At 32.1% G+C, this 20,349-nt stretch overlaps 1 protein-coding gene across 1 annotated transcript in view; it reads right to left on the reverse strand.

The window, feature by feature from the left end:
* Window positions 1-549: 549 nt before the first annotated feature.
* The window catches only part of LOC123653492 (Ca(2+)/calmodulin-responsive adenylate cyclase-like), a 58,804-nt gene continuing 39,004 nt past the window's right edge, over window positions 550-20,349 (reverse strand). Inside the window, exons 4-7 of the mRNA XM_045589484.1 lie at window positions 16,297-16,446; window positions 15,426-15,544; window positions 2,028-2,139; window positions 550-813 (exon numbers count right to left, since the gene is read on the reverse strand). Coding sequence (XP_045445440.1) covers window positions 682-813; window positions 2,028-2,139; window positions 15,426-15,544; window positions 16,297-16,446 — 513 coding nt within the window. The 3' untranslated portion in view covers window positions 550-681. The remainder of the gene's footprint in view (window positions 814-2,027; window positions 2,140-15,425; window positions 15,545-16,296; window positions 16,447-20,349) is intronic.

Consider the following 20,349-nt stretch of genomic DNA (forward strand, 5'->3'; position numbering starts at 1 on the left):
TATAGTCGTTGACAACAGAACCATAATGTTCAAACTTATAATTTAAATATCGAATCTCGACCACTGGGCGACCACTAGTTTGTATGATGCACATTAATTAATTTTAAACAGTGATCAAAGTACTCAGTATATAAATTATTGAAATAAAAATTGCATTTATTTTTTTAATATAAATTGGAAGAAGCGTACAGTAATAAATTAGTTTCATAAATAAAAATAATTTTTAAATACAGAGCAATTATTTTCTGCATTTCTTACCAATTACTTACGTTTCAACTAAATCACACAAGTAAAACGAAATAGAGTTTGCGATAAAAACTAAAATAATTAATCATTAAAAAACTGTATTTTGCGTTACAAAGCCTGTACTTAAAGGAAAGGTTAGAAAGAATAGGCTATAAAACGTTCGTAACTACATATGGAAGCAGAACTATATACGTAAATGCAAGATAACTGTGTTATTTATAAAAAAATAATACACATAAGATATAATAAATTTAAGACAAAATATAAATGCTGTAATTATTATTATTATTTTTGTTTCTTTTTATGGTATACAATAAAGAGTATTATTATTATTTATCATAGGTTAAAAATGTCTGTTTTGTTTTTTAGGATACGTCAGTTTTCTCGTATGTTTACTTTTGTATGTCGCGAGATAGATGTCGCTACAAGTGAAACTTACGCGATGGCGTCGATCATGTCAAGGCCCATCTCGACAGTACAGCGCGCGTGGTCGGAGCGAGGCTCAGGCAGCCCCGACACGCAGTAGTAGCAGTCGCCGAGGATCTTGATGCGGAGACAGTGGTTATCCTAAATTAAAACAATACAAAAACAAATAAAAAACAAACAACGATACATTACTTTTTGAAGTAAAACTTCTTGACTGACGCTTGACTTGGGGAGTAAGCTGGTGAATGCGTAACGAGAACGTTACGAAAAGTGTAATCGGGCGAGGCGAATGGAAATTGAGAGGGAGATATAAGTTAGATAGAGCTATATATGATATTCAAAAAATGTTTAGAGCTAAAGAAGTTTTACTTCAGTCGTGTGGTCGGTCTACTCGCACACTCGTTTTTTATGTATTGTTATTACTTCTTATAATAGCAGTCAAATTAGGTACACTGTGTAAGCTTTTATGATTAAAATATTAATTCAGACAACATTTAACAACAGATTTATACAGTACAGAATATTCACAAGTAAATGAATATTCTCAATGTGCGGGTGCAAAATATCCATCTATTTCCTATATTTCTTACTGCAGAAGGAATTTAACATAAGTTCTAAATCTAACACTAGTTCGGAAAACAGTGATAGACTGATTAATGATATCGGCCGTAAGTGTTGTGAAACTGTCGTGCCCAAGTGTTGTAGACGACCTTTAGAAATAATTCAACACAGACGGTTTCTAAATAAAATGTGTCGTTCTTCATATATTATTTTATTTTATCCCCCAATGATATCGAGAAAAATAAGAATTTTCCTCTGCCTCTTTGAAACGTCTGTCTTTCTTGTCCAACTCCGTATTTCCAGTATTTATATTTAAATTCTACGTTGTTTACAAATGTTTAACATCAAACGGTATTTAAAGCTTCCAATAGAGACGTCTGACATTATTATTTAAACAAATATTAAAAATAGTGGCTGAGCTAAATTTGTTTGATATGTGGAGGTTAATTTTAGGAGCAACATTGGACCTAAAATAAGTCTCTACATCGGTACTGCTTTTATGTAACTTTCATTTATTGCGTGTGTCACAGCAGGTGTTTATAATTTTTTATATTATTCTTCACCTCTTTTACACAATCAACAGCTTTTCGCGTACGGATTCGTCCGCTTGATTTTGGCTGTTTCGTTTTCCCCGCCTAAAACTCCAGCCAGTCACTCAGTGATATCGTAGCAGTGTCGTAGTTGTAATTTTTGAGTTTATTCAAAACAAATACAAATCCTTCCTCCCTATAATATTAGTAGATATTTACGTTAAAACTATAAAAATTAAGCAAATAGTGTAACTGCCTCCTTACATTTGCCAGTTGATCGAATCTGCCGAAGAGTTCGTTGAGGAGGCGGACCAACTCCTGCGCACTGCACTGCGATGCGAGAACAGTAAAGCCCACAATATCCGCGAACAGGATGCTAAAACAAATTTCTCCATTTATATTTGTTTTATAAACAGTACCTAAAATTACCTAAAACAATGTATTTAAACATCGAAATTTATTTATTATTTAACTATATTAACTATATTTTTGGAAGAAGTACGTTCTCTAAATAAAATGTTTCTTAGGTGAGGTACAATAGTGTCGTCAATAGTCTTGAGAATACATTGAATTGGTACAATATTATAAATTTATAAAATAACAGTTTTTTTTCTTTTCTGCTTGTTAAAAAGTATTTATTCTACGTAGACTTATTTCTTTTCAGTGAAACTGAATTGCTTTTGATTGTTTCGCGTTTGTTTTAGTTTTGCAATAAAGTTTATTAAATATGTCTACCTTATAAATTTTATTATTCCGAAGTCATCATGTCGTAAACCCTTAAAAAATATACTAGATTTCTGACAATGCTTCAAGATGAGCATTGTTAGGGAAATACAGGTAGAGCTGTTGGTGTGCTGAACTAAACTGCTCTTTCTGCAGTTAAGCGAGTACTCCAGCGTTTCCAGTAGTTAGAAATAAACGAATGAATCTTGGCTTACACCAATGTACTTTGCTGAATCCTATAACTTATTATTAGATATTTTAACATCTTAGTTACATAGTTGTACCATATTTTTAAACAGGATACCCACTGCGTTTGACGTTGCCAGCTCCTTTGTCTTGACTTTGCTCTAATAGTCACAATAACATTTTTAATGGTTTGAAGCTATGCAGATATTATTAACTCATTATAGTTAATTTTTATTTTACGAACATTTTAGATTTTATCTGTAAATATATGTACGAGATTATATTTTAAAATAAAGGATGTAATATCAAACGTAGTCGAAGTGAAAATTGTTGGGTCAGGAGTTTTAACAACTGAATTTAGAACAACTATAATATATTCATATCTGTACCTAACTGACTCTCTCGACAACTTTGGATTTCTAATAGTTTATGAAATATTTCGAATTGTATATACATACACAAGTTTACGGAATATAATACAGCTCATATGGTTATGAAATTGTAAAAGTTTTACCAAAATATTTATAAAAGCAATGAATGTTTTCAATGTGTGAGTACTGCTTTCATTACGATCATCCTTATAATTACGCGGTGATGATAAAATTGACAGTTTAGAAAAAAACAAATGAAATGTATTAATTTTAAATAAAGAATACAAAGTCAAGTAATAAACGAGTATGCTTTAGACCACATGACTGAAGTAAAATTTCTTTAGCTCCATCTGTATTTATGTATATATGAGAGAAAGAGAAAGGAAAATGTGCGCTCGCACCTCTCTTTAATGCCCATACGGACAGACATACGAAACGTAACTCTCTCTCTTCCTATCTTCACTTATTTATATATCCGTCTCAACTTTCGTTCGCCTCGCCCGATCACGCTTTTCATAACACCCTCGTCACGCATTCACCAGCTTACTCCCAAAGTCGAGCGTGCATAAAGAAGTTTTACTTTAACTTATACTAATAACTATTATCGGGTGTGCTGGGATAAGCCTTTTTCAGGGACAGGTGCAGCCTTTTTATGTGTATTTCAATAGCAGGTACCTTTATGATATACAATACGATACGATGCAGCTAACATGCTACTGTTGGGCATAGGCCTCTTTCTCCGTGTAGGAGGAGGAACGGAGCTTAATCCACCACGCTGCTTCAGGGCAGGTTGATGGATTATCAATATTACAATATACTATAATATTATACGTATAATAAATTGTAAATGAATAATACTTATAAGAATAATAAGCACATATACATACACTATGTGCCAGTGGCGTGCATAAAGTTTTCAGTCAGGTTAGGTAGTCAAAAAAAAATTTGAACAGCCACACTGCATTTAGATTCTCGCAATTTTTTCCTAAGTTATTTTAATTTTGTTGGGAATAGAGGCTTTTCGATAATTTCAAGAACAGACAAGTAAATTATTGGACACGTAAAGTGCATTTATACTAATAATGCAGGAATACAAATACACGTACAGCAACCAACTGATACCTATTACACTTAGGTAACTCATGAGTGAGTGTTACAAATGAAACATCCCACAAATCAGTTACTGGATAGACACAGTGACCTCATAAGGCCGGCACTCTGATAATTTCGTTTGTGTCAAACATAGGAAATCATTGATAACACTATTAATTAGTTACGAAATTGTAAAAGTGAATTGTCATAATATTACTCTGTGGAATGTTGCGATTACGCGACCGTGTCAAAAATCATAATTATTAGAACAAACGGTATCGAACTCAAGACAATTTAATTTGACAGGTTATTCTTCGGCAGTGCCTAATTTCGTTGTTAAACCGACCAAAGTTAAAAACACAATACTTTGTCCGTATTCCATATGACGCGCGCGACATTATAAAATTGTAGGATTGTAAATGTCTTACTGTCATTACTAACATTTGTTATGCGATTATAGGCAGAAGTTTAATAAAAGGCATGAAGAAATCGCTATTTAGCGATATGATCGCCTTTGTACATCTTGTATTGTATCTTTCTTTATATGTGTCTGTATTTTGGTGTACATTAAGAATAAATAAATAAATAAATAAGGCCCGTCGTCGATGCGAACGAAGCGCTGATATCGCATATATGACGGCGGGTTTTTTTGAAGCGGATTTAAATTGCATTATGCTTTGTCTTTTTCAAAAATATGTATTCAAAAATAATTGGAATGTTCATGTTTTATATATCATTTTTAGTAACATGTCAGGGTAGGCAGTGCCTTTCTGGCTATATGAAATGCACGCTACGGCTATGTGCTGACGGTCAATTTAGGACGATTACGATTTCTAACAATGCTGTCAATCCGTATCAATCGTAATTGATATTTTTACGAAGCCATGTCACTGCCGATATAATGACGTCAAAGGCGAGCATGCGCACTATTGATTTAATTAATTAATACTGAAGACTACGAAGCACGAATTATTATTTATTTGTTAACGAAATCATCGTGGCAAATCAATGTGTAATAATTTATTTGATACTTTTTAAGCTTTTCGTGACAAATTAAATTTGTTAGTAAATATCAGACTTAAAAATAAAAAACACAAGTTAATATTCAAGCAAATATATGTAATTGTATGTATTACAACAACAACAATAGTCATACCATACATATCTATACAAATAAATAAAATTGAAGTGTCTGTTTGTAATATTAAAATAACAGCTTTTTACTAAATGCATAATTATGCCAAAATATATTTTTGTTTACAATTTTTGTCTGTCTGTCTGTTTGTTCCGGCTAATCTCTGAAACGGCTGGATCGATTTTGACAGGACTTTCACTGGCAGATAGCTGATGTAATAAGGAGTAACTTAGGCTACTTTTATTTTTTAAGTCACTGAAATACTGAAAATACAATAACACACTGAAATTTCTCCAGTGATTTCCGTGTAAATTACTACGTATTTATATTAAATAAATAAAAAAAGTTTTAGCGAATTAATATATTCTATACGTCCCTATTTGGTTCATTTGATTTAGGGGAGATACTAATACCTAGTCGTGAAATTTTGTATTTATGTAGCTTTGACCATGAAAACGACGAAGGGGTGTAAAAGTATTGCGTCACCAGGAGTATTCTTTATGTTGACGCTAGTTTTTAACAAATATCAATGAAGTTTATAAGCAAAAATATACAAGAACAATTTAGCATCAAAAAAAACATTAATGTTAACAACAGAATCATTGGACATCCATTAGATGAGTCATAGATTTCATTAATTTTACAAGCCTTATTTAATCTTGTCAGTCGTGTTCTTGTTTATCATAAGAAATCACATATTATATAGCACAATGACATCTGCTCAAAGTTATCCTTACAAGTTAAGCCAAATTTATTTACACACTTGTAACTTTAGATTATTGTGAGAGTTTTGCTAGTAACATTATTATTCTTGTGGGTAACCGAGTTAACCGACCCTTGAAAAAGTTACATTTATTGTCACTTGTTGTCTTAATTCGCTAAGAATTAAAGTAACATTGTTTTGATTTCAACGTACGTATGTATATACAAGAGTTGTAATTTTTCGTATGTAAAACATTATTGATTAGAGAATAAGCTTTGAGTCCTATCTAAGTTTTCAAAATCTTTTATAAAAATAATTCTAGGATTTATATAACGTGGATATACGAGTACGCTATTCTCTGAATTCTCAAAATCAATCTCTATTACTACATATCATCATAAATATAAAACAGAAACAATATCAAGAGAATCTTGTTGAACCATCCGTTATCTAAAGAAAAATAAAATTGAATAGATCCAAAGCTATGAACATTTCTATCCGTATTTTATACAGACCGTAGGTATCTATAGTAACCAACTTTCCTGCAGGATTAAATTTTTTTTTTACCCTTTTTATGCAAATGCCTATGGTACACTCGTTATTCGGTGAAAAATATAAAGTCAGACCATAATGAGACAGGGCTCCTGCATCTATGATCAAAGAGCTCTTAGGTGTTCGGTTAAACCTTAATTTAATATTTTTGAAGTTTATTCTAGAAACTAGATGGTAGAGGTCATTGAACGCTCACCCTTAAAATAAATCTGTTTGTTATTTGTTAGACAGACCCCGAACATCCCAATTGTGTTATCAGAAAGTATTAATTTATTCAAGGTGTCTAGCTTATCAGAAAATCTTGAACAACAATACATAGCGAAAATAAATAAAATTAAGAAATGCATTTTTATTATATGTATAACTTATTTTAATATAATTGAATATTATATATTAAATTATAAAATATTTTTGTCACACGAACTCTTATCATCGTGAAACAGGGAGTAAAGTAATCAAAAGCGGAACTATTTCTACTGAGGAATTACTCGTTATATCTCGAAATGATTAATATCTTTCGACTCCATGAATTTTCATGTCAGTTATACCCCACGATGGAACAGCTTAGCAGATTATTTTTTAATCTGCAAACAACTTTGTACCTATTTGTATTACAATGTTTATACGATTAGTTTTACTAAAAAAATATATAAGAATGCTAGTACTAGAGCGCTCTATAAACGTTCAATAAAATTTTTACAATAATCCGTTAATATTTTTATAAATCATTTTTTCGATAAAATAAAACAAAATACTCACCGTGTTTATATTTTATGACTATAAAATAGCATAATAAATAAAAGCGTTATGATCTATTTAACGTATACCGGGGTTGTTTATAGGCTGTGAAAAAATTACGAGAAGCATTGAAATTCGTTGAATAGCCAATCTATAATCCTTTACGAAGGCTTAACATTGTTGAACGCAATTTTTCTTCCTAACAGCCTGACGACACGCAAGGCGCGGGGATCTTTTATTAGGAACCATTTGTACCTATACATATATATTGCTAGTACACTCTCTTTTTACCACGCTTTTATTAGCTTGGGTTGTATGTATCTATGTATGTATGTATGTATGTATGACTGTATGTATGTTTGTAATGGAATCTTTGAGCATAATTTTCACCAATTTCCAGAAGTTTGATTAATTTGAAAATTTTACACACGTATCAAGGACCGATGACAGTGCAATAATTCAATAACAGTTTCCCAATATCCTTATTAGGACCGCCAGGATTAATAAATTCTTTCGTGGATTGCGATCTGCGCATGCCTGCAGTTTCGGACTTACTCTTACGCTCGGGCACTCGGTACAGAACAACAGAGGCTGATACTTTTTCAGGCTAGTTGCATTTTTACCTTGTTTATTCCTTACTAGCTGTTTCCCGCCCGCTCCGCGTGGCGTAAGTTCGTGGCTTCGCTTCGCGCAGAATGATTATTCTATTCGGATTGAAAAACTTGATTGCTCTAAGTTAACAGGAAAAACCCCATGCAACATTGAAGCTTTAGAGGAAATTACTAGATTACGAAATAGTTCGTAGGGCATTTCAATATTATCTCACATGTCCGCAAATAATTAATTGAAAAATCGAACTAAAAAATAAATTATAGTTTAAAAAACTAAAAAGCCAAGCTTTTATAGCTAATCAAACTAAAAAGTAGTAAATAATTTTTAATTACAAAGAGTTTATATGACAGTAGTAGAAGATCGAACAATCAATCATAATTACATAATTACTTCAAAATAAACCTAAATAACACTGCTTTGAAGCAGTTTTGTGTTGTGTGTTGAGTAAGGTAGCCAGAGCTCCTATCCCAAGGAGTCAAGAGGGTCGGATGAGTAGGTCGGCAACGCGTTTGCGATACTTCTGGTGTTGCAAGCGTCTGTGTGGCTACGGTACTAAAGAATTTAGCCACCCCCTCTCTTCCCGTGGGTGTCGTAAGAGGCGACTAAGGGATACCAAGGTTCCACAACCACCTTAGAACTTAAGAAGCCGACTGATGGCGGCATAACCATCCAACTGGTGGCTTTGAAATACACAGGCCGAAGACGGGCAGCAGCGTCTTCGGTGCGACAAAGCCAGTACTGCGGTCACGTAATTTCAAGTAATTTTTTATTTTAATTTTAAGTCTTTTTCAATTAAAGTTGCAATAATTTTTTTTATTAATGGGATGGCAAATCGTTTTAAAATCTGTGTTTAATAGGAATATTTTAAAATGAACAGCACTGACAGTGTAGTTACTTTTTTTACAAAAATCATAAGTATTAACGCAACTAAATTTTAAAATGTATTTTAATGAAAATCTTCCTTTCTTCAATTAAAATTGGATATCTTTCTGTTAAAGAATAGGATCTGCTATTGTGATACCATTTTGAAATTGGTATTTAGTAGGCATATTTTTAAATGAATGGGCACTGACAGCTTAGTACATTTTTTTTACAAAAATCGCTCTTGAATTAGCATGATATGTTAAAAATTTGGGTTTAAAGTAGAGTAAAACCAATTTTTTTCTTGAAAAGCCTTAAATTTACATTAAAAACATGTTATTAAACGATAGCTCTAGTGTTCAGCAGTAATTACCAGTAATCAAAATGAAAAAATAATGGTATTTGTTAAAACTACAACCAAATTTGTAACAAGGGGTACAAATATCGTAAAAAAATAAAAAATAAAAATATTTCCGGAACCTTTGGGTAAAAATGGATAAAATTGTAATATGTTATAGTAAATTACCGGGTTTATCGAATCCTTAACGGTGGACCACTATTTACGCCACACCCTGTATATTTTTTGTTTTCTGGGCGTTTGTTTGTTTCCAAATACAGAACTGTCTTCCTACGAAGGCCGACGAGTATAATACACATGTTAAATTATTTAGGTATTACAAATGAACTAAATGTATGTTTAAAATAAAAATAGTCGATATTTATTTTGTTCATTCAAATGATAAATCTGCATATAATAGTCATTTAGTTGAAACAGACATTATTATAGTATACTTGTTTATTATTTAATTTTGTTTTTTTACGAGTTCCTCCGCGTCGACTTCGTTATAGAATGATATTAAAGATAATTTTAATCAAACTGAGAATTTCATTTAAATAAGTTTACCTCCTGGCCGGATACAAATTGAAGTGACTTAGTATTTTAAATATTTGTACCTACATATAGACAATTCGTATCTTATTTTAATTTTATAAAATGCCAAAAGCTGTGTTTGTATCTTAATTTAACTTCACAAATACGTATGAAGTGCATACATAAATAATTTCACATATAAACAACATATGTCCAGACATTTGTCGTGGGTGTTGACAAGCTAGTCTAACAGACGAGATCTATAAATTAAAATTTAGAATTTTTTAAGATATTAAATTTGCAAAATAAATGTGTAATAATAATACTAAAAATATTAGATTAATAACACGTTTTGTTTCTAAAATAATTGATTCGTTGCTTAATATAATACATAACAATAGACAACAATTTTAGTAAATATTAATTACAAAACACTAAATAAATCTCTTCAATATCACTTCTGCTTAGAATTTAAATTAAAAATTCAGTCTGCAATTAATAGACCGTACAAACTTACAAATCATCCTTATCATATTATCATCATTAGTCATCCTTACGATATAGTTTTACTTGTAATTACCTATTCGAATAAGACCAAATATCATTATAAAAACCTTACTTTATAATAGAGATTTCTTCACGTACCTATATTTACACTTTACTACTGTATCACAAAGAGATCGAGATGAATCAATATTTCCGAGTATCTGAAGTGAATCACAGGCACGGTTTAGTCTACCTAGTATTTGTCTGAAGACTACAGTTATAATTTAAGCCGTTGAAATATAAATTTTTCACAATTTTTATAGTTGACACAGAAAACATATAACGTACAAAAACGTTTGAATTGTTGCTGTAAGCAATAAAAATACTAAACACAATTTTTTTTGTATTATATTTATAACTTATCATGTAAGCGAAGACAGTTTTAAGATGTTGAGACCGATGTTGAGTTAGAGACCTGTAAGAGTGTCATCTTCAATCTATGTACAAACCCTCTTTAAATATTAAAGAAAAAAGTACCAAACACAGTTAATTACTACTTTCTTACTTAGAATTCGTAGAAAGAGTTTAATAGAATGTTTTAGGGGATTCGGTAATCACATAAAGAAACAAAGATTAGAGTTGTGTTATTCAGGAGGAATTTAGTCATTATGCTCTCTGAATCCGAACAAATACGCTGAAGTTCAAACATAAACAAAGTTAAACAAAGGAGCGCACTTAGCTACGCCTACGTCGACACACAACGACGATCATAAGTTTCACACAAAGAAAAATAATGATAAAAGATTAATTTAGCTACCTAATCGTAATCTTTATAAATAAAATTAAAAAAGGTAAATAATACAGTATATATATTAAGCGAACATTACGATATTATTAATGGGTAAAATTGTTTTTAACAGACATTAAAAAAGGAGTAGGTTATCAATTCGACTGTATATATATATTTTTATATTTGTTACCTCGACTTTTTTCTAGGTGGACCAATTTTGATGATTCTTTTTTATTGAAAGCTGGTGCTTGTCATATACTTCCAATTAAATTTGTTCGAGATCTGACGAGTGCTTTTTGAGTTATGTAAATATAATATGCGTATAATAATGCGTATTTACTTGAATATTTTTTGTCCACATACGTCGTATTACTTGACGATGAAATTGAAGTCGGTTTTTTTCCTTTGCTAGCAAACAATTATTTTAGGATCTCGTAGTTGTTCGGGCACTTTTTTATGATTTTTATGATAAATTGCACAATTAACATCGACTTTTTATCCAAGTCCTTTACGGTAAATTTAAATTCAGCAGTAATTAAAGTTGTTTTAACAAAATTCAAGAGATTCTGATAAATATCTTATTAAGTATCTAAATTTCTTTCGAATAATAAAAAAATATCGTATCACAGACTATTAATCTCAACAATTTTTGAAGATCTTTAGTAACAGTTTAATTGAGAATCTTTAATACCTTAACAAGACCGTCAATACTCTTTGTGGAATAAACACATTACAGAGTATAATTTGATTTCAAAGAAATTTCAATACCAATATCATAAATACAACGCGGTCGTGCACTAACGATTCGCTTAAGAGTTAATATTAGCTCAAGACAAAATAACAAGTAAATATCCTGGGTCTAAATGTACTCGACGATTCATCAGATTAACTACAAGTGCTGGTGATTCGCATCGCTAATTTAATTAAAATATCATTCGAATGTCATGTGAGTAATCGTTTGTATGATGGAGACGTCTCCTGGACGTTTGTACTTGAGCAACAATGAGTGCCTATATACTTTGATGTTTTAATTATTATCTTGATAAAGATAAAATCGAATAAATAATAATAACTTATACATAACACGCGATGAACTTAAAAGCATTTAAGAATAATCTGGATTTAACCTCGAAGATTGGGCAGTAAGAAAAAAAATTACAAATCGACTTCCAAATAGGACCCTGTAAAACACAAAACAAATTTTTATTCATTTTCATACACATACCTACTAACTTAGTTGGGTCGGGCTAGATCGCGAATCGGCCGAGTTTAGACAGGTTAAACAACGGAAATATTTCGAAAACTGTAAATAGATCGCACGGTAACGCACTGGCTGAAATAATATAATCGTAGGAGCAGGATACGCATGAGGAAGTACTTTGTTACTAAAAAAAAAAATACGTGCTCATTTGTTCAATACTAAATACAAGGTGTCGACTATTGTTAATTTTAATCAAAATAAAACTACAAATAAATAAATAAATAAATATAACGTACACACATGGTCGTCTGTTCCTATGGTAAGCAACTTAATGCTTGTGTTACGGGTAACAGCCGACTGTCATAACTTTTTTTTGTGATAAATATACATAGAAATAATACACATATAAATATATAAATCGAATATATACCATAGACCCAGACTCAGGCGGGAATCGAACCCGCAACCCGCAGAACAGAAAGCAGGGTCACTACAAACTGCGCCAACGGGATAATAAAAAATTCTATTATTGATTGACACCACCCCCACCCCACCTTTGTTGTTTTTTTTTTTATTAAATGTTAATTATGTTTAAAATGAAAGTAATAACGGTATTTTTATTTTACTATATGGCAAATTCACAGCAATCAGAGCTAGAATAAGATACAATACAAAAAATAGTAATTGATTTCAAAACAAAATTCTTTAATCACGTAACTAAAATACAAACATTTGCGAAGCAAGTTTTCTGAAAACTTACAAGGGAAAATGGATTCAGCTCTGCAAGGACACAAAAGTACAAGTGCCGATATTTCTTTCTTTGTCGTCAACTTTAACCGCGACTTAAAATTTAATTCATATACATCCTCTTTTTCATTCCTATTAAAATCCTTAAGTTTTGCACTATGATTCAAAGAAAAAACAGATAATACTATAAAATGTTATTTTCAATGTATTATGTCTTTGTTTATACTTTTATTTTTAATTTTAATATATATATCTTTTTGTCGCGGTCGCTTGCGGGTTCGATCCCCGCACATGACAAACATTTGTATTGGCCATACAGGTGTTTGCCATGGTCTGGGTGTTTGTGCAGTCCTAATGGGTCTCCCCACCGTGCCTCAGAGAGCACGTTAAGCCGCCGGTACCGGTAGTTATCATGTACACCTGATAGCGATCGTTACTCATAGTAGGGAATATATCCGCCAACTCGCATTGGAGCACCGTGGTGGATTAAGCTCTGATCCTTCTCCTACATGGGGAAAGAGGCCTATGCCCAGTAGTGGGTTATTACAGGCTGAAGCGATATCTTTTCGTCACAATATAAATTAAAATTGTAGGGAAATTCCATGTATATATTATGTAGTAAGTTAATAATTAAAATTAAGCCATGATTCTTAAATAAAAAATAAAAAATAAAAATAAAAATTAGGCTTCAATTTTGATTTGCTAATATTGGGTATAAGTGTATGGCCGACTTTCTTTACCCAATAGGTAACTTTTAAACTTTAAATAAGAATAAACATAAATGAAATTGTTATAAAGAATTACAAGAATTTTATGTCAGTGTATATATAATAGGTAATTTTTACTTAACAGCGGGTAAACGTGACCGAACAAATAAAAAAAAATGTTCAGTTAGGCCCACTCTACACTAAGATAACCAACTGCAAGACGTCAATTTATTGTAACAATAACTATTAATAGTTTAACATCATTTATATTCAGATAAAATTAATACATAAACGGTTAAATAAATACAATATATATTTAAGCTGATAATGCGTAAAAAACACAAAGCATGTGATAATTGGGTGGCAATATGTTAATAACGAGCGTTTAATTACACGGTATTAAAAACTTCAATCGTAGTTTAAATCACGTACGATTATCGACATATTGACGCCAATCAGCTGACAAGTAATTACCTCCAAATCAATGAACGACCAATATTTATATTGTGCTAACTATGAATATGCGAAAAACTGTACAGTCAGGACATCACTACTAAGACTAAGCTTTAATTATAATTAGACGACAAAAAATGTGAACAACTAAAAAATACTTTTCTTACAATAAATTTTGTAATAGTAATTACTAAAAAAATATTGTATCTACATATATACATATGCTCGTCAAAAGCTTAATATCAGAAACTATACAACGTAAAAACAAAGGGAAGGTAATAAATCTATCTCGGTAACTACGACTTAATGACCACTTAGTAATAAATTAGTTAACGATAAGACGATAACAAGATAACGCGCTAGTCTCCGTTGTCAACTTTGAAACTCATCTAAAAACTAGCAACTTTGTTTTATGAGTATTAAAACTAAAGTTCTAGTTGTAAAGTCTAAAGTTGTTCTGTTGCAAAAAAACTATTGGAGTAATTTTCTTTACGTGTCAATGACACGGAACGTTTAACAAACATCGACGCCCAAATTACATCACTAGTCAAATACAGTAATAGCAACATAATGACACTTAACAAAATTTCAATTTTTTTTGCGTCGTACAGAAAAAAGGTGAACGTTCCTATGAAAACCAGAACAAAACACGTCTTAAAATGTGGGTGTTCATTATTTATTTATACACTGAATAAAGGGTATATCTTATTAATGCGAGGTATCAAGACACCAAAACGGGTAAAATATAGCTTCTAAAAAAGTAATAAACAGGTCATGACCGCATGGAAAAGGCAATATGTCACGATGACATCTAACAGCACACAAATTAATCTGTCAGAGCTGCGCCGACCGCCACACATCACTCTGTCCTTGTAACTAGTCAATATTGTAAACTGCGACTAGACATTGTTTGATTCGCTTTGTCGATATTGATGAGCTGACAAACTATTTGTTATCACACTATGAGTATATCAAAAATAATTATCATACGGAAACGGTAGCATCAAAGACATACATTACAGAATTAATTACATAAAACAGTGAACACATTATTTGAATTTGAAATGATGCAATTTAGATCTCATACATATTAATGAATATTCTTGTTTAACCACCCACGCTCAACAGACCATCATATTGGACTGATAGTTGCGATTAGTGCGCCTAAAGTTTAATCAATAATGAAGGCAGCTTATTGAGTCAAGAGGAATCATTCTAGCTCAATTTGGAGTCAGTCCAATACGATGTGTCTAGATAAGATACATTGCCAGCCATGAGTAATTTAACATGTTGGCATGTAAAATCAATATGGTAATAAGTATATAGACAAAAATATAAATACATCGAAATTTGTCTTGAGTTATATTATAACACACGAATTGGCTGAAAATATTTACGCGGTTAACTTCAGTGTTACGTGATCGTTTTACTCACCTGACTTGTTCATGCTTCTGAATGTATATTTTGTGAAACTGTCCCTCGACAGGCGATATTATGTCATTTTTCATTTCCATAGCAACGTGTTGCGGCAGCACGGATAGCAGTAGTCGTTCCTATCGACAAAATTTTACAATTTATATATAAAATTAAAGGCAATGATGTTTTTTGCTTATATTTTCGTTAAACATTGTCTTCTAAAACTATATTAACATTTTACCGTTTAGTGTATCTTGAAAAACTTAGAAGCTCTTCCGTTTTTTTCGTTTTGAGTAAAATAATAACACTTGCTTAGCGACAGTCTGTGATAATAATACCTTACTCTCCTTTTAGTCCCCATTTTATATGGTCTGAGTAAATATTGGCTCGGGGACCGACTTGAAATAATCTCGGTCGTCTAAAGAAATAAGCGGAGCAGTTTAGGTTTAGATCAGTACTTCTAAAATCTTAGTTGGTCAAAATACTCACACAACAGAAATGTTTTGAGAAGTTTAAACGTATAAAATGACTTACAAACTTAACATGTACCGCAGTTCTCACATTTTACAAATTCATAAGGTAGGTATCTACAACGGATACTAAATTATTTAAGATCAACGTAATCAAAATAATTAATAAATAAAATATTACGATATTGAACTTATTGTATTTTTAAAGACATCAAGATATAAATAATTTGTGTTTTAGAATTATTAATTCCTTGATCTTATTATTACAAACGTGCTTCGAAAAACTAGGTGTTTTAGAACAAAAGATAGAAAAGAGAAAAGGATTGAGTTCTTAACACTTTTAAGAATAGAGCACCTGAAATTTTGCGATTATTCGATTACAGAAATGAAGGCATTAATGAAGTATAAATAAAATTTACCAATTTTTCGTTTTCGTCTTCCATGTCGAGTCTGGCTGCGATGCAGTTGCGCGTGTCGAGAAAAGCGCGCCTCTGTGCTGTTTCCATAAGCGAATGCATCAACGCACCCACCACGTTGACGCACAGGAAAACCACTACGTTACCCAGGATCTAGAAACATTGATTTCGTTAAACAAATATTACATTGTATTACGGTTATATTGCTTTTCCGTTTTAGGAACATATGTGGTACGGTGTAGAAATACAAGTAAGGGCGTTAATTTAGGTTTGGGTCTCAGGACTTTCGGGCCTGATGTCGAGTCTCCTTATACCCTTGACAAAAACATGTTGTAATAATTCAATTTAAATTCTTAGGCATACATATAATATTGTTATGATTAATGTTTATCACAATACCCCAGTAGACAGACAGTAGACATTATGTCACATCTGAACTCTTTATATTTTCTGCAAGTATGTTAAAATGTATGTAAACTTTAAGGAAAAATAATACTAGATACTCTTTACTATACTTCCAAAACAAGAATTGCTGCTATACTTAACTATTATGGTAATTATGCGAATCAAAATTGAACAATAACTACCTAAAGTCTATCAAGATTACTACAAAAAAGTACTTCCACGTTTGGCGTCAAAAGTTTTGTTGCATATTTATAATGTAAAATTTAAATTTAAACTTTTATAACAAATTGACCATTTATTACGTAACTTTTATGCTATTTCAATTTCCTTATTCTTCAAGACACATTTTTATAATATACTCGTAATGTCAAACACGGTAGTGATGTTACTACCAAGGCTTGGTAACGATACCGATAACGTTACCTCTGACGTCACAAAAAATATGTTTTTACAGACATCTCTTAGGTTTTGCCACTCTGTGCGAGAATTGTTCAACTTGACGCGCGGAAACCCTAGCACAGAGTCAAGCCGCACGGGGGATTGATAAGGGCGACAATAGGGCGTGGCATTGAATTAATTATAAAGTTATGCGATCAAATAAAATAACAAAAGTAGGTACGAACTTTTACGTACCCTACAATTACCGGGCGGATACTATAACTTCCAAATCTATTTAATTGTAATTTAAGGAAATACGATAGTTATTTTTGAATTTATTATATGTTTCTTTCGGGTTTTATTAATATGAAACTCGAAAACTTTTAACTTAGGTAGGGCACAGTAGAAAATTTCCTGCTCAAAATATGGAGCAGCCCAACTGAGGTAGTAGTACCTCGTCCTTACAGAAGATCACAGCTAAATAATAGTTTTCAACCAGTGTTGTGTTCCTGTTGGTAAGTAACGTGACCAGAGCTCTTGGAGGGAATTGGGGATAGTGTCAGCAACGCGCTTGCGATGCATCTGGTGTTGCAGACGTCTATAGGTTACGGTAATCGCTTACAATTAGGTGAGCCGTACGCTTGTTTGCCGTTGCCTAGTTGTATTAAAAAAAATGCTGAATAGTTTATTAAATCAAAATCTAATGATGAACATTCTGTAGTCTTATGCATTCATATCCCCAGTTGCCACCAACAACAACAAAAAACTTTGTTCAATACCTGCCAACGGACGCCTACCTATGAGCAACTTGACTTGACATTGCTCGAGTTGTTTTTGGTTTAGTTATGGTATTTAAGTAATTTGATGTGTTCTAATTATCCCCCTCTTTACGTCATTAAGCTGTGCAAGCGTAATACCTTATTGTGTGTGAAGCTATTATTACTTCGAAGATTCTCGCGATTGAGAGCTTTTTAACCGATTTCAAAAAAGAAGATGATTATCAACTGTATATTTTATGACTGTATATTTTATATTACACATGACGAAGACGGAAAGCAGCGTCTTCGGTGCGACAAAGCCAGCCCTGCGGTCACCAACGCGCCTGCCCAGCGTGGTGACTATAGGCAAAACACATGAGTTTACGCCATTTTTGGTACGAACTTGTGGAGGCCTGTGTCCAGCAGTGGACTGTGATAGGCTGAAATAATGATGATGATGATGATATTTTATGTGTGGTTATGAACTCATAACTTTGTACTGGGTGGACCGATTCGATGATTGTTTTTAATCGAAAGATGGTGATTGTCTTGTGGTCCCATTTAAATTCGATCGTGATCTGACAAGTTTTTTTTTATCTCTAATAATGCGTATTTACTTGATTATTTTTTCGCCCACCTACGTTGTTTTACTGATCGATGTAATTAAAGTCAATTTTATTTTTCGTTTGCGAACAAACACAATTATTTGATAAAAATGACATTACATGTATATTTAGGTAAATAAATAATCTCTTTTTAATTAATTGCAAATAGTATAAGAAACTGTTAAATTTTGATACTAGTAGACTACAAATGTAAAATAAAACTTTTTTGTTATACAAAAAATTTATTCAAATTACTTATTTTATTTTTATAAGTACAATTGTTGACCCATCCACTGAACGTAATCTATCTCGTATACCTACTCATATCGAGACACATTACGTAGGCAACGCTTACTAAGTACCAACACGTAGCGGCAGCATACGTGAAATCCACGGAATTATTGACTGCCCATAGAATTACTAGACTGAGGTCTCAGAAGTACCTATCAAACATATCGCCCGAAAATATATCGAGTGAGGCCCACTTATACAAAAATAAAATAAAAAAGGCATTACAAATAATACCTTCATTACCAGACATGTATAAAAATTTGACTAACAATGTTTCATAATGTTATCTGTAAACGCGAATGAAACGTTTAATTTGATTTACCTTTCGATCGCTGCGGACATCCAGAAAAGGATCACGGAAAAATCTTACGCTCCACCGGTACTGTAACCTATTTTATAAGCGAACGAAAAATGGCAAATCTCTGTTGCATTTACAAGCCTCTTACCGCATCGGTTCAGGGTCAAGCACGAGTCGTGTGGCCACGGTTGATTTATTATATTTCAGATTAGGGCTACAGATGTCGATGGTATGGTCAGATTGCCGTAGTCATTGAACATGAATAATTCACTATGTTTTATCATAGTCAAAATAGTGCGCGACAAAAAATGTCGGTCAATAAAAAAGCTCGTAAGTAAATGGAACGTAATTAATCAGTGCTTTAAAGTAAATGTCATGTCAATTTTCATGCACTAGTTATTTAATGTCTTTCATTGTATGAAAACATGAGGAAATTTTAAAGCGGTCATGTGTTGTGTATAAACGGTTCTTAATATCTTTTCTATAATTTCTCTATTATATCGTCTATTAATAGTTTACTGTTGTACAAATACATGAACTTTTTATTATTATTAATAATTAGTTTTCAAAAACAACTAAATAATATTTTCATTTGAAAGTTGCTATTGGGGTTAAATAATTAATTAACATTTTCATATATATCTTACACCCTTCAATAAAAGTAATTGAGAAACAAAGTCATAATTTAACAAAGTTAATAATATATGAAAGTACTAACACAAACAGTAACTCAGTTACTCTCGTAACGACCGCCTTTTGAAGGCGTGTAGGGGAAGCACGGCACAGTTCTGGAGTGTTTGTATTGCGTTAAAAACAAAAACCCGACGAAATAAGCTCAAACCACTTGTGAAATCTCGTTAGTAAAATTGAGAAGGGAATTTCGTTTGGACTCATTAAAGGGTTATTTACTTGATAATAGCCAGAAAACCCTTTAATAATTTTATTTGTAAAGGTTTGGACAATTTACTGACAAAAGACATGTAAAATATGTCGAAATGGAATCTCTGTCTCTTCTCTTTTGAGAAGATGAGTTGGGAGTTTAATTTGCCTTATTGTTTCACTCAGGTTGGTGGTTATACGTGTCTAATTAATGGACTTTCTTCGTAATGAGTTGATTCTGAGACCATCTAGTACCATTTGCCTGTTTTATTATTTATTTTTTATGTCACTAGGTCGGCAAATAAGCGTACGGCTCACCTGATGGTAAGCGATTACCGTAGCTTATAGACGCCTACAACACCAGAAGCATCGACCCAATCCCCAATCCCCCCAGGAGCTCTGGTCACCTTACTCACCAACAGGAACACAATACTGCTTGAAA

The sequence above is a fragment of the Melitaea cinxia genome, chromosome 5 (assembly GCF_905220565.1).
Source record: "Melitaea cinxia chromosome 5, ilMelCinx1.1, whole genome shotgun sequence".
NCBI classification, from domain to species: domain Eukaryota; kingdom Metazoa; phylum Arthropoda; class Insecta; order Lepidoptera; family Nymphalidae; genus Melitaea; species Melitaea cinxia.